Below are 13,996 nucleotides of genomic sequence, written 5' to 3' on the forward strand. Positions count from 1 at the left end.
TTGGACGCAGATATAAACCCTGCCACCGAGCACCTTCCAGCCACACACCTCTGCCATCCCTCGCGCCGAGCACACCGAGCCGGGAAAAGCACTGGGAAAAGCAGCTACCAGCATGGTCTACTCCACCTTCCAGGTAAAACTCTTCCATGCAAACCCTCCCCATCCCTGAGCTTGCCTTTTGCACTTTAAAGAGGAACTGTCGCTTTCCGGGCGGTTCCTCCACTGGCCCAACTGAGCGTGGCATTGAACGGGAACCTGCCCCAAAATTAACAAATTCCAATGGTTTTCACAGTCACTTCATTCAGCTACTGACCTTTTCTTGCCATCCTGCTCCTTTCCTGTGTCCCAGACACTCTCTGGATGGTGCCATGTGGGGGTTGTTGTTGTTGGGATGTGCTCCGTGGGTTTTGCTCCTCATGCCCACTCTGAGCTGGTCCTGCTTGCTGCAGGGCTGGAGAGGCTCTGCTGCCCCTTCCACTGTGCAGCTTTATTTCCCTGGATGTTCTTGGCATCCCTGCTGGACGCAGCTTTGGAAAATATTTTTTCCCTCCTTTAAATATGTCGTTACTTTTACGTGCTCGTTTGATCTGTGAGTGTCTCACGAAGAGAGGAAAACTGCTCTGAAAAACCTTCCAGCAGCTCCGGTGACAAGTTCCCTGTCTGTGTCTCTCCTCTAGAAATCCCAGAAGTTCTTGGCAAGCTCTCGGCAAGTCCACAAAACTGCAGCCCATGGTTTGTATCTCTCAGCATTCCCCATCCTTTCCTAGCAGGCATCCTGAAATAATCATGGCATTGTTGTGGGAGAAGGTGCTGGGCTGAGCATGCCGAGAGAAATCCTCAAATTCTTGGAAGGCAAAGCTTCCAAGTATTTGGGGGTCCTGGGGTGCTTTGTGCCCTCAGGGGTAAAGGACCAGGAGCAAAGCAGCAAAGAGTAAAAATGTGGATTGTTAGTCCTGTGCTAAACCAGAATTTTAACTGGTTTAGAACCAGACTTTCCAAATTCTTTGACCACCAATATAAGATGTTGAAAGGATGGCTCAGATCCTTAACTCCACTTGTCACTGCTTCCTAATTACACCTGGTCCTGCTCTGGGCATTGCCTGCAGTGATTCATGGATTTCTCTCCATGTCTCCAGCACTCTCCAGCTTTGGATAAATTCACCACAATCTGGCTACGTAGACAGTTGGTCTATTTTGTCTCTTAACTTGTGTAAGTTTGTCTATTAGCTGATTATCAAATGTGTTCTTGGTCTATTATGGTTATGAAGTTCTTTTTTAAAGATCCTGAACAGTTCTTGGTTTATTATAAGTTTATTATAAATTCATTAACTTCTTTTAAAAAGGGTTCTTGGTTTATAGCAAGTTGATTTTAAGTTTTATTACCTTATTTTAAAACTTAGCCTATTATAGCTGTTTATTTTTAAATGAGTTAATAATACAATAAATGCAAGGAATGTTGCTTAACGAGCACTTGAGGACAAGAGAAATAACAATAATCCACAGGGATTTATTTGGTCTGGGACAGAGTTTTTAATTTTTTAAAAAAAAAAAATTAATGAAGTCGTGCCATACCAGGAGAAAAATCCTGGAGTCATGGAACGCTTTTAGCCGAAGGGTTAAAAAACCCCGCTGCCTCCTGAGGTGACAAAGAGCATTTGATGCCGGCAAGGAACAAATCCAACTCTTCAGGGTGCTGGGTGATTGGAGCAGATTTTCCTGCAGCCTCTCCAAGCGCTGACATCACCATTCCCGCTCCGGGAGGGCGGCGGGGGGAGCCCAGGATGCTCGCAGAGGGGTTGGGGTCGCAGCAGGTCCCGAAGTGCTGAGTGTCGGGATTCCTATAGGAATGTGCTCCCCAGGAGGGGGAATGTTCTCCCGGTGAGTCAGGCGGTGATGGAATTCCCAGCTGTGTTTACAGGAGGATCAGACTGGGCTCGAGGTGAGCCCAGACACGAGCCAGCGCTCCGTGAGTCACTGGATGTGACATTTCGGGATGAATCCTGCCTAGGGAAATTAGGGAATGGTCATTTCATTAATTGCCGTGTTTGCTGTTCCCAAAATAAAGCCTCTTGTGTACCTGCTGATCTGGATAAGCTTTCCTCTTAGAGCTAAGTATTTTTTTTTTTTATCTGTGATCCATTTAATTTGACCATTAATTCATCTTTTATCTGCATCTGTGTGTGTGCCCCCACATCCACCCAAGTAAATCCAAGTAAATGTACGGATTTGTCATCCTGCTACATGGAATTTTGTTTTTCCTGCTCTCCTGTGAGCTCTCAAATTAATAGTATAAATTTTAACACAACAATTTTAATTCTATGAATTATAAATATAACTTTATTAATTATATTCTATATTCTAATCCTGGAATTAAGAATAATTTTATAAATTATAGACTGGTATATGAATTATAGAAAAATTATATATAAAAATGAAGATATATTATAATGATCTATATGTAATCTAAACAAGGCGATTTTTTAGGGAAATTAAAACATACAGTAAGACACAAATTGGGTATTTTCCATAGAATTTTAGCTTACTTTTAAGGATTACCATCCTTTGGAGTACATAAGGCTTAAGAGCTTTGTTGGCTGAGTCAAGACTCTTCAGTGCTTTGAAGGACCAAACTTCTGGGTAAATCCAGGCTTTAGGTCTAGTCCTGCTTTCCAAAAAATTATGGAAGATTTGGATTTATGTGGCCCATTCCTGCTCTTCCATTCCTCTGGATAAAGGGACATCATTTGTATTGGCACCTCCCGAAAATTATTGTTGGAAACCCAAGGTGAGGGGATGGGGCTGAGCTCTGAAATTCCCTCACCTGAACCTTCTGGAAGCCACCCCAGGAGGTGCCCAGAGCATCTATGGAATATGGAATTTTCTAGGAGAGCAGATGGAATCAGAGAGTATCCCGAGCAGGAAGGGAGCAGTGAGTGATGAATTCCAGCCCCCTGCTCGTGCAGGGCTCCCAAAACTGCCCCACCTGGCTCAGGCAGGTGCAGCTCCCCGAGTCTGGTCACCCGGGGGCTGAGGAGCCGCGGGTGCCAGCGCGGGGCTCACCGTGTCGCTGTCCCCTCCCTGTGTCTCGGCGTACAGTGGTGGCCCGGAGCGCTCCCGAGGAGACCGTGACCGGCAGCTTCGCCTCGTTCATCGGCGCGGCGCGGCCCGAGCACCTTTCCCGCACCGTGCGGCACCGCAGCAAGAGGATGATCCTGGACAGCATCGGCGTGGGGCTCGTGGGCAGCACCACGCGAGTCTTCGACATCGCCCTGCGCTACTGCCGGGTAGGGACAGTGCCACCAGCGCCACCAGCGCCACCACCGGGGCCGGTCCCGCACCAGCCCCGCTCCCTCCGGCTCATCCCCTGATTCCCTCCTTCCCGCAGGAGATGTATTCCTCCGGGGCCGTGAGCTCTGTCTATGGAAAGCCAGGAGTGAAGCTCTCCCCGACGCTGGCTGCCTTCACCAACGGCGTCGCGGTAAGGCTGGATCTTCCCCGGGGATCTGTGCTCCCGGCTTTCCCAAGGGGGATCTGTGCTCCCGGATCTTCCAGAGGAACATGTGCTCCCGGATCTTCCCCGGGGATCGGTGCTCCCGGGATCTTCCCCGGGGGATCTGTGCTCTCGGCTTTCCCAGGGGAATCTGTGCTCCCTGTTCTCCCAGGGGAATCCCCGGGGAATCTGCGCTCCTGGCACTTCTAGGAGGATCTGTGCTCCCAGCTTGTCCTAGGGGAATCTGTTCTCACAGCTGCTCCAGGAGAATCTGTGCTTCCGGCTCTTTCTGAGGGATCTGTGCATCTACTTTTCCAAGGGGGAACTCTGCTCACAGCTCTCCCATGGGATTCTGTGCTCACAGCTCTTCCAGGGCAATAAGTGCTCCCGGCTCTCCCAGGGCAATCTGTGCCGTGTGGCGCCAGGAATCAGCATTCCAGGAAGCAGACTGGTCACTGGGAGGGTGATGTGGGACAAAAGTCAGGAGCTTCTCTCCAGTGTCATGGCTTTTAGAGGAGCCAAACAGCCCCGTGGGGACATGGGGTGGATGCAGTGGCAGAATTTCCTCGGGAATATCAGCAAAGAGCCCTCATTCCCTCATTCCAGCCTACCAGAATGTCCTTATCCCCGTTTCTCTGGCAGACCCATTCCATGGATTTCGATGACACCTGGCACCCTGCCACCCACCCCTCCGGGGCTGTCCTGCCGGCTCTCCTGGCAGCTTCCCAGATGTTCCCTCCAAACACCAAACCCAACGGCCTGGATTTCCTGCTGGCATTCAACGTGGGCCTGGAAGTACAGGGAAGGCTCATGCACTTCTCCACTGAGGCTCATGACATTCCCAAAAGGTAAAGCTCCTTTTCTTCACCGAGGAGGAAGAGGGTTGGCGAGTCTGGGTTTTTAAATGTTAGTTTAGGTTAAGCCCAGTCTCTGTCCAGTTTAATTTAGCTTTACCCCAGGATCAGGCCTCGAGAGCCAAATACCAGGGGTGATAGCACCACATATTTATTTGGTGATTTCCAGGGATTTTGCCTCAAAAATAAGCCTCAGAAGGACTCCCAGGGAGTGTGCAGTGCCATCCCTGACCCAGCCAGGGCAGGATCCCAGAGCCCAGCGGAGTTTGGTGGTGGGCAAGGCCACCGTGCCAGCTGCTGCCACCAGCAGTGCCCTGGTGTGATCCAAGCCATGGAATCAACCAGGAACTGTCCCCTTGGGCGTGTTTGAGGCTGAATTATTTGTCAAAGGGATAGAAAGTTTGGCTGTGTGGACATAAGCGATGGCACCTCCTGGAGAAAGTTCAAATTGCTTTCTGGAGGTTCTGAGCTCACCATGGTGTCTCTGAGGAGGTTTCAAGTAGAAGCTCTGTTTTTAGAGTCAATTTGTGTTAATTAACTCTACATTTAGAGTTAAACTAAACTCTAATTAAACTCTAATTTTCGAGTTAATTTATTGGTTAAAATTTACGGTTAAATTTTGAGTCAGGTGAATCCCACCCCCACCAGAGCCATGAGGCAGTTCCACTGGCTGATGGGCCACTCATTTTCCATTAATTTTGCATGGGAGGGGTGCTTTGGTGTTCCCTGTGCCAGGCAGCTAGGGCTGAACATTCCCGCCGTGCCCCCGCAGGTTCCACCCTCCCTCGGTGGTTGGCACCCTGGGCAGTGCCGCAGCCACGGCCAAGCTGCTGTCCCTCAGCTCGGCGCAGTGTGGCCACACCCTGGGCATCGCCGCGTCCCTCGCCGGAGCGCCCATGGCCAACGCTGCCACCCAGGCCAAGCCGCTGCACGTGGGGAATGCTGCCCGCCTGGGCTTGGAAGCGGCTCTGCTGGCGGCCCGAGGGATGGAGGCCAACCCCTTGATCCTGGATGACATCCCCGGCTGCTCCGGGTTCAGTGCCTTCTACAGCATCTACCAGCCCAAACCGCTGTCCACACCCGGCGAGCACCACGAGTTCCTCCTGGAAAAGCAGGATATTGCCTTCAAGCGATTCCCAGCCCACCTGGGGATGCACTGGGTGGTGGACGCTGCCTTGTCTGTCCGGAATCTCTTCATCAACTACGCGGGGTCCTTCTCCCCCTCTCTGATCCGCACCATCGTGCTGAAGATCCCGGTGTCCAAGTACATCAACCGGCCCTTCCCCAGCTCGGAGCACCAGGCCAGGCACTCCTTCCAGTTCAACGCCTGCACTGCCCTGCTGGATGGCGAGGTGGGCTTGGGCTCTTTCTCTGAGAGCAGCATCCAGCGGCAGGAGCTCAGGGAGCTGCTGGACAAGGTGGTGGTGGAGCACCCTGAAGACAATGTGGCCAACTTTGACAAGATGTACGGGGAGGTGGCCCTGCTCCTGCACAGCGGGGACGTCCTGACGGGCAAGTGTGACACTTTCTATGGGCACTGGAGGAAGCCCCTGAGCAAAGAGTCGCTCCTGAAGAAGTTTCGATCCAATGCCTCTCATGTGCTTCCAGAGGAAAAAATAGAAACCATCATCACTCTGGTGGACAACCTGGAGGACCTGTCAGACAGCTCCCAGCTGGCCTGCAGCCTGTGAGGGGACAGCACGGGGGGCTTGGTGAGGGGCTTGTCCTGGGGAAACTCTGATTCCTTTCTTCATTGGTGCTTTCCTATTGATTCCCAAGGATGGGAAAGTTCCCACCCCTTCCAGTAGGTAATTCCAAAGGAACCCACGAGGCAGGAAGTGTGTCTGGGTTAACTTCTATTCCTGGTTGATGCTGGCTGAGGAGCTGAAAGGCCACCACAAATATGAAAAAATTCCCATGGAAATCTCTGAGAATCCTGGGGTATCACCCAGTTCTCCAGAAGGAACTGTGCCTATGCATTTCTTACAGCTGGATTCCAAGTTTTTTCTGGGCAGAATGCCTGACTGCCGAGTCTGGGAAGAGCAGGAATGTCAGCTGCAGAGCCTGTGCTTTTCATAGTGCTCCTCTGGGCACTTTTGGGACCATGGTCAGGCAGTCCCGCTGGCCACAGGGAAAATCCATCATTGCTGGAAACAGCCCTGCCTGCAGAACTCTGCAGCAGAGAGGGATTATTTTCCTTTCCAGTAAAAGCCTCCCATTTCTCCAGCCCTTGGGAAGTGTGTGCCACTTCTCTGTGTACAAAGGATGGTTTGAGGAATCCTGTATCGGTCCTACACCCCGAGAGGTGATCCCTGCCCCTCCCTTCTGGCTTTCCCAGCTTTTCCAGGCACCTGTGCAGAGCTGGCTCACCAGGTGGCCCGTGGGCATGTGCAGGAGGTGACTTGGGTACACACACTGTGACTCCCATTGGGAAACTCTGGTTTCCCTTCCTTGAGAGGAAGGGAAGCTCATTGAGACTTGGTTCTTAACTCATCTTTCCAGCTGGGATGAAATCGATTCTCCAGAGCAGTCATTCCCTGAAGGGCTCCTTCTCCTGCATCCTTCCTGAGTGGAGAGATGGAGAACTGTGCAACGTTCCTCCACGTTTAACACAGGGATTGCTGATCCAAAGGGCTCCTGTCCAATATGGTCATGATAAAAGTGTGGAATCTGCTGCAGGAGGGAGGGTTCAGGAGAGATGAGATGAGATGGGAGCAGACAAGAAGGAAGCTCCTTTTCTCTTGCTGGTCATGGTTTGTGCAGGGAATGAACCATCCAGAAGAAAACTGTTTTCCCACCTGTTAATCCACTCTCTCTCCCACTGTCCAATATTTACAATGATTCTTTCTGAATAAAGAACTGGATTCAATTCATTTTCTCTGTAAAGATTTAATGCTGCATTATGTAAACCATCAGTTTTAATTGGAATGACCAGAATACAGGGGTTTTTCCAATAGATGGGGAGCCCAGCAGAGGTAGGCACAGGGACAGCTGGAATGCTGGCCTGAGGCCAATGGTTTCTCCAGGGGAGAACATTGAGGCCCACAGGTCGTTTTTCCTGGAGACAACAACTGTCAGCTAGCAAAGCCTCCTGTGCTCCAACACCATCACTCCAAGAGAAGTTCCTCCGTTAACAACACATTCCAAATCCTTGCTAAGTTTCCATGATGAGTTTTGAGTTTCCCGTGGTTCAGGTCAGGTGTGAGATCCCCAAATGTGTCATTCCATGTCTCACACTCCAGTGAATGGGAAATCCATGGAGTCAGTGCCCTCCAGGCCAGCCAGAAGCTCAGCATTTAAAGGGATCAGTGTATGAGACAGAACCGAGATGGACTCCAGTGGAGGGAATAAAAGCTCCTGGGGGATTATCACTTCCAGTGTCCCAGCATCTGTCCCAGTGTTCCCATTCCCATGCCTCCTGCTCCCTGCTTCAAGGCTGCTGGGAAGCAGTGAAGCTGTGCAGGAGAGGAGGGAACTAACCACCCTTTGCCTGTTGGTGCTGGAGCATAAAAAATAAACTTTCCACTTTGGTTTCAGGCTACATTTTGCCCCTGAGGTCCAGAAAACTTTCTAAACCTCATCCATGTCTCTTCCCATTGGAGGCAATCCTGACTTCTTTCAGCACCCAATGTGTAAAATTATCAAGGGAAGGGACAGGAAGGCTGGTAGGGTCCAGTTCCCTTTTATTAAGCCCCTCATGGTTCATGGAATCCCACGATTTTTGAGATTGAAAAAGACCTCCAGGATCATCTAGTCCAACCTCTGCCTGATGCCCACCTTGTCCCCAGCCCAGAGTTCCGAGTGCCACATGGAGGCCTTCCTTGGATGCCTCCAGGGATGGGGAGTGCAAACCTCCCTGGGCAGCCCCTGCCAAGGCCCGAGCACCCTTTCCATGGAGAAATTCCTCCTGATGTCTAACCTGGACTTCCCCTGGCCCAGCCTGAGGCTGTTCCCTCTCCTCCTGTCCCTGTTCCCTGGGAGCACAGCCCGACTGCCCTGGCTGTCAACTCCTGGCAGGAGTTGTGGAGAGTGATAAGTTGAAGCAGAAAGTAGTTTTTCCAGAATATCCAGGAGCTAAGACCATGCCTGAGATTTTTTTCACTCATGGAATGTCCTCTGAAAGTGTTGGACTCTGAAAAGGCTTCCAGTATCCCACCCCAGGAAAACATCTCACTCCTTATTGCCAGTTTCAAAGGGCAAAGGTTGCAAATCTCTGACAAATGAGAAGTCCCAACCCCTGGCAAGGGAGGGGAGAGCTTAAAAGACGCCAGAAGATAAGTGGGCTGTGAAAATCCCAGAGGAGCCTGTGTGACACGGAGGGTGCTCAATGATGGTGCTTCCAAAGTCCCCAACTGCTCTTCTCAGGCCAAATAAGAAAAGAACCATTGTCCTTCCTGCTGCTGTTTCAAGATAAACGGCATTTTAAATTAAGGAATGGGAATATTTCTCCACAAACATATTTATGGGAGTGAACTCAGTGACTGCAAGGTCACTGCAGTGGATCAGTCAATAACTACAAGAAGCTGTGGCTGCCCCTGGATCCCTGGAAGTGTCCAAGGCCAGGCTGGACAGGGCTTGGAGCAGCCTGGGGGAGTGGGAGGTGTCCCTGGCAGGGGGTTGAACTAAATGGCCCAAGGTGCCTTCCAGCCCAAAGCATTCAATAGTTCTACAATCCCACACTAAAGCTTAGGGCTCCTCCTTGTGTTTGGGCAGGGAGAGCTCCTGGGAGGTAGATAGGGTGGAAGATCTGGGACAGGGTTGGTGTGTGTAGGATGCCACCAGAACTCTCCTGTGGGCACCAACCCTCTCCTGAGGCAGGACCCACCCCTGGGCTTTGGTCCTCTCCTCTGGACATCAACTCTCTCCCATGGGCATTGATTCTCTCCCGTGGGCATTGAATCTCTCCCACAGGCTTTAACCCTCTCCCATGGACACTGATCCTCTCCTGTGGGTATTGACCCTCTTCCATGGCCATTGACCCTCTCCCAGAAAACTTCTCCAGTTTCTATTGTTCAATTATTTATCGAATCTCTGCTGGCTGGGATTTCACATCCATCTGATATTTTGAGTGTTGGAACTTTAACTCTCCATTGGGGATCAATTTCTCCCATTGGCACTGACCTTCTCCCACGGGCATTGACCCTTTTTCATGGCCATTGACCCTCTTCCATGGACACCAACCCTCTCCTGTGGAGATTGACCCTCTCCCGTGGGCTTTGACCCCTCTCCCGTGAGCTCTGATTCTCTTCCGTGGGCACCGACCCTCTCCCGTGGGCGGGACCCCCGAGAGGCCACATCAGCACCCTGGAGAGCAGCCGCTGGATGCTCGGCAGCCGCCGGGGCCGAGGGGACTCCTCCGTTCCCGGGGGTGTCTCTCTGACATCCCTCCCTGGGATCCCTTCCCGGATCTCCATTCACAAGGTGAAGGTGAGGAGATGCCCGCGGCATTCCTGTCTCTAGTTCCCAGAAACAAGTCAATGGAAGGCAGCTCGTCTCCACTGGCACAAGCTTCTGATCATCCAAAGCACTGAATATTGCTCATTCTTCACTGACTATGAAGAATTTTGGATTTCCCACGAAATTCCAGCAAGAAAGAAATGAGTACAATTCAGAGTTTGTTTCAATTTTATAGAGGATTTGGACTGCAGAGGTCGGAAGGTCCTCCCTCCTTTCCAGCACTGTTCCCGTGAGGATAACGATGCCTCAGTGTGGCCAGCCTGGGAACTGCTCTCCTTTAGAAACCCCACATCCTTCTTCCTTGTTTTATCCTTGAAAATAACAGTGGAACTGCTTTTTTTGAATAACTAAGGAAAGAAGAAAACCAAGCACAGTCCCACAAGCAACCGGGAGCCTTCAGAGTCAGACTTTTCTGTGTCAGACCATCCTCAGCCCTGCATAAATCCAGGGGAACTTCCAGACCTCTGGCACTCTGCCCTCCATGTAGGCACCTCATCCCTGCTCTTTCCAATCCTGGGGTCCAGAAACCTCTCAATTATTGATGCAGAGCTGAGGATGAGACTTGGAGCTTCAGTTTCAGGAGTGTTTGAGTGTCACACTCTGAGGCCAAATGCCCAAATCCCAGGCAAGAAGGGTGTTTTGACAGTCACAGCTGGATTTAAACCTCAGGTTTGGTGGGAGAGCCACCAGCACCAGGCAGCCTGAGACAAGGAGCAGGAGGATGAGAGGAAGGGAGACAGAAATCTCCAACTGTGGACAAGTGACTCTGAAGAGGAGAGGAATGACATGTGGGCAGTGTAGGAATGAGGACTTCCACTGCAGCAAAAGGGATATCAGAAATTAAGGAAAATAATTGCAGTGCAGCAGCAGCACGACAGATCTTCCCAGGAGGCCATGAAGTCTCTATTAATGGAGATGTACAAAAGTAGGATTCACTCCCAGGGATGAGAGCTGAGCAGGCTGCCTCGGGAAAACTCCCAATGTGCTTGCAACTCCACTTTATGACTGGGATTTGAGGCTTGTCCTAGGTTTAAAAATTAAAGCTAGGACCTGTAAAGGGGCCAGCCAAACCTGGCCTCTGCATCTTGAGAGGATCCTCCTGCTGGGACACAGGCACAGGATGGGCTGCAGTCAGGGCTCCCCTTTGGCATCTGCAGCCACAGCTGTGCAGTACCTGGAAACCTCAACCAGGTTCTCGTCGGGGTCTCGGAAGTAGATGGAGGTTATTGGACCCAGAGCACCAGTTCTGGCCACAGGACCTTCTTCAATGGCCACCCCACAGGCCTGGAGGACACAGGGGAGCAGGGGGTTGATGGTCATGGCATCATCATGCCCTCCTCCCCCAGCCTTGAAAACATGAGCTGCTGGATGAGACAACCCTGATGTTCCCCAGGAAGGTGTCATTTGGAGGCTCTGGATTGATGCCTCCTGGGGTGACACTGCCCTGGGGACACTCTGTGCCTGCCTTACCTCCAGGTGCTCCAGCAGCTTCTCCAGGGGCACGGCTGTGATCAGGCAGAAATCCGCAGAGCCGGGCGCTGGCCGCCGAGCCTTGGGCTCAAACTCCTGCCCAGCCTCGTGCAGGTTGAACTTCTGGTGGCCAAAACGTAAAGCTTTGCGATTTCCCTGTTCCCAAAGGAAAAGGCAAAGACTTGGCAGGGAGAAAGGGAGACTTCCTGGGCTGGAAACCTTCAGCACCCTCTCGCCTGAGCAGTCCTGGCATTCCTGATGGAGTCCAGCTAGCTCAGGGCTTTGCTGGGACAACCTGAAAACTGATCACTCAAGGCTCCCATGATATTGCTGGAGATGTGGAGTGAGCCAGGGAACTCCTACAGCCACATGCAGTATTCCCAAAGGGAATGCCAGTTTTCAGGGACTCTCCATCCAGCCTCATAACCAATGGCCAGGCTGGCACTGCAGTGGGGACAAGGCTGAGGAGAGGGGAAGGGGGGAGAAAGGAGGTTTTTCAGCTCTCTGCAGGATCTCAGGGAGGTTCCTGCAGGCTCCTGTGGCAGCTGAGTCCCCATGGAAATGCAGGACAGTGACCACCTGAAGATCAGAGTTGTGAGCCTGCTTTGAAGAGACTTGGTGGAGCATGGGAGAAGGAAGAGCTTAGAAATTAAAAAGGTGCTGTGTTCATCCAAAACAGGCAAAAGGGCTCAAAGTTTGGGCAGGAGATGAGTTGGAATATTAAATATTAACCGACTTTTCCTCCCTTTGCCAATAGAAATATCAAAACAACAGCCTGTTAGATGTCTTTAGAGGATATGTGTGTTGGAGGGTTCTCCTCCTTCAGCCCTAGAAATTGTTTCTTAGAGAATTTTTGGGGGGGTTTTGTCACTTTGACTCCTTTCAGAGTAGTTTGGACTTAGCTCTGACTTAGCCTGACTGTCCTGAAACCCAGAGCTTGATGGGCTGCAGCTTATGCTTCTCCTGCCATCCCCACGCCATTCCCAGAAAATCAAAGATCCACAGGGCCCAGAAGCACAGTTCCAGGCTCTCTAGACCCCAACCAAGCCTGTGCCCCATGGTACCTTGAAAGTCACCACCTCCATGCCCAGGACCTTGGAATAAAAGGCCACAGTGTCCTCAATGCTCTTCACAGTCAGCACAAGGTGGTCCAGGCGCTGGATGAGACACGAGGGTGGGCTTGTGCCCTTCTCCTTCCAGGCCATGCTCCCAGGGCTGGGAAAACTGGAGAACAGGAAAGTTAGGAGCATCCAGCTACACAGGGAAATGGGAAATGTTCCAGGGAGCTGAGAGCTGAGCAGGGATCTCCCAGGTTTTCCTTTGTCCTGCAGGTGGCACAAGTACAGAAGCAATAAATCCTCCTCCCTGCAAGAGCCTCAGATTCCGGTTGGCTCTGCTGGCACCTGAGGCTGTCAGAGCCCCTGGCTGGGGCCACATGTGGGGGACCAGCTGGGTGACCTCGCTGAGGGCTGATGTCACCTAAATGCTGAGCTCCCAACCCCCATGTACACCAGGGATGGGACCATGAGTGTGATCCTTCCTCCAGCCCCTCTGGGATCCTTCCAGGTGGGGACACATCCATGTGGAGCCAAGCCAGAGAGTGGAGACAAACTGGGACCTGGCAGAGCAGCAGGAAACATCTGGGGACATTTCTTGGCATTTGCCTTCAAGCTGCCAGGTGTCACCACCAGGCAGAGGGTGAGGCCAGGGGCTCAGAGGGACACAGCCCCGGGGTGTGGGGACTCACCAGCCTGGGCTCAGAGGTTCCTGGTGGTTTAGGTTGGGTTTGGATCCTCTGGCACTGCACGTGGCTTTAGGGACATGGGTTAGTGTGGCCCTGGCAGCGCTGGGGGAATGGCTGGACTCAATGATTTCAGAGGGCTTTTCCAACCTAAATGATTCCTTGGCTCCTCATGGGAAGTGACTGGTGAGGAGAGGTCCCACAGCCCCAGTGACACAGGAGCAGGGTCAGTATGAAACCAGCTGCAGATTCACTGCCACTCCCTGCAGCCAGAGGAGCCCTTTGGAGCAAGATCCCATTATCCCATTACCCCATTACCCCATTATCCCATTACCCCATTATCCCATTCCATGACTGTGCCCAGTGACTGCTCCAGTTATGGAGGAGCCATCAACAGACCCAGAGGAAGCTCCTGCCCCTCCTTGCTGGTGTTTGCTGCTCCACAACCTCGGAGCAACCTGCCTCAATCCCCCTGCAAATCCCTTCCCCCCATGCATCCTCCTGGGTGCTCCCAAATTGCAGCACCTTCCTGTCCCAGCCTGCAGCTCCCACCTCCTGCCCTCCCCTCCCAGGGGAGCCAACAGAAAGAAAACGGAGCTGCAAAATTCCTGTTACCTCCAGAGGGACGGAGAGCTGGGGAGGCAGCGCCAGATGGTTCCCTAGGTCTGTGCTCTTCCTGCTGGGAGCAGCCACGTCATGGGAGAAAGGGAGGGAATAATGAGATTGGAAACAGGAGCTCGAAACATTGCTCCCTGCTGAGGTGGACCTTGGCCCAAAGGCCAACTGCTTGAAAAACCCAGAAAAATAGTCTGGATTTTTCCCTTTACAAGGAAAATTGGGTTTGTGTGCTGGTTTGAAGCCCACACTGGAGAAACAATGAAATCCCTGGAGAAGAGGGGCTGTCCAAGCAGCCACAGCAGGCTCCCACCTCCCTGCCAGTGGACAGGCAATCTTGTCTCCAAGATTATTTTCTAACATGGCAAA

At 52.0% G+C, this 13,996-nt stretch overlaps 2 protein-coding genes across 4 annotated transcripts; one reads left to right on the forward strand and one right to left on the reverse strand.

Annotated features, from left to right (window-relative positions):
* The first annotated feature begins 4 nt into the window (after window positions 1–4).
* LOC146437240 (cis-aconitate decarboxylase-like) lies at window positions 5–7,217 on the forward strand. Of its 2 annotated transcripts, XM_085059997.1 has the most exons (6): window positions 5–133; window positions 678–732; window positions 3,097–3,284; window positions 3,386–3,478; window positions 4,133–4,338; window positions 5,117–7,217. In XM_085059997.1, the coding sequence occupies exons 1-6, from the start codon at window positions 113–115 to the stop codon at window positions 6,033–6,035; spliced, it is 1,482 nt and encodes a 493-aa protein (XP_084916123.1). In that variant the 5' UTR covers window positions 5–112; the 3' UTR covers window positions 6,036–7,217. The 2 variants fall into 2 exon arrangements, with proteins under 2 accessions (XP_084916123.1, XP_084916122.1); XM_085059996.1 differs by lacking the exons at window positions 5–133; window positions 678–732 and having other exon boundaries at window positions 2,847–3,284.
* Window positions 1,488–13,837, reverse strand: GLOD5 (glyoxalase domain containing 5). Of its 2 annotated transcripts, none has more exons than XM_085059998.1 (5): window positions 13,628–13,837; window positions 12,336–12,495; window positions 11,272–11,427; window positions 10,976–11,085; window positions 1,488–2,004 (listed from the first exon to the last, which is right to left on the reverse strand). In XM_085059998.1, the coding sequence occupies exons 2-5, from the start codon at window positions 12,474–12,476 to the stop codon at window positions 1,884–1,886; spliced, it is 528 nt and encodes a 175-aa protein (XP_084916124.1). In that variant the 5' UTR covers window positions 12,477–12,495; window positions 13,628–13,837; the 3' UTR covers window positions 1,488–1,883. The 2 variants fall into 2 exon arrangements, with proteins under 2 accessions (XP_084916124.1, XP_084916125.1); XM_085059999.1 differs by lacking the exon at window positions 1,488–2,004 and adding an exon at window positions 9,952–10,112 and having other exon boundaries at window positions 13,628–13,828.
* Window positions 13,838–13,996: the final 159 nt, after the last annotated feature.

The sequence above is a fragment of the Lichenostomus cassidix genome, chromosome 4A (genome assembly GCF_008360975.1).
Source record: "Lichenostomus cassidix isolate B80296 chromosome 4A, HeHo_3.0, whole genome shotgun sequence".
Classification (NCBI taxonomy): Eukaryota; Metazoa; Chordata; class Aves; order Passeriformes; family Meliphagidae; genus Lichenostomus; species Lichenostomus cassidix.

Coding starts and splice junctions, on each gene's coding strand:
- LOC146437240 (XM_085059996.1), top strand. CDS start 2,937: ATGAATTCCAGCCCCCTGCTCGTGCAGGGCTCCCAAAACTGCCCCACC. Junction 3,479..4,132: donor CCTTCACCAACGGCGTCGCG/GTAAGGCTGGAT, acceptor TTTCTCTGGCAG/ACCCATTCCATGGATTTCGA. Junction 4,339..5,116: donor GCTCATGACATTCCCAAAAG/GTAAAGCTCCTT, acceptor GTGCCCCCGCAG/GTTCCACCCTCCCTCGGTGG.
- GLOD5 (XM_085059998.1), bottom strand. CDS start 12,476: ATGGCCTGGAAGGAGAAGGGCACAAGCCCACCCTCGTGTCTCATCCAG. Junction 11,428..12,335: donor TGGAGGTGGTGACTTTCAAG/GTACCATGGGGC, acceptor CTTTGGGAACAG/GGAAATCGCAAAGCTTTACG. Junction 11,086..11,271: donor AGCTGCTGGAGCACCTGGAG/GTAAGGCAGGCA, acceptor TGTGTCCTCCAG/GCCTGTGGGGTGGCCATTGA.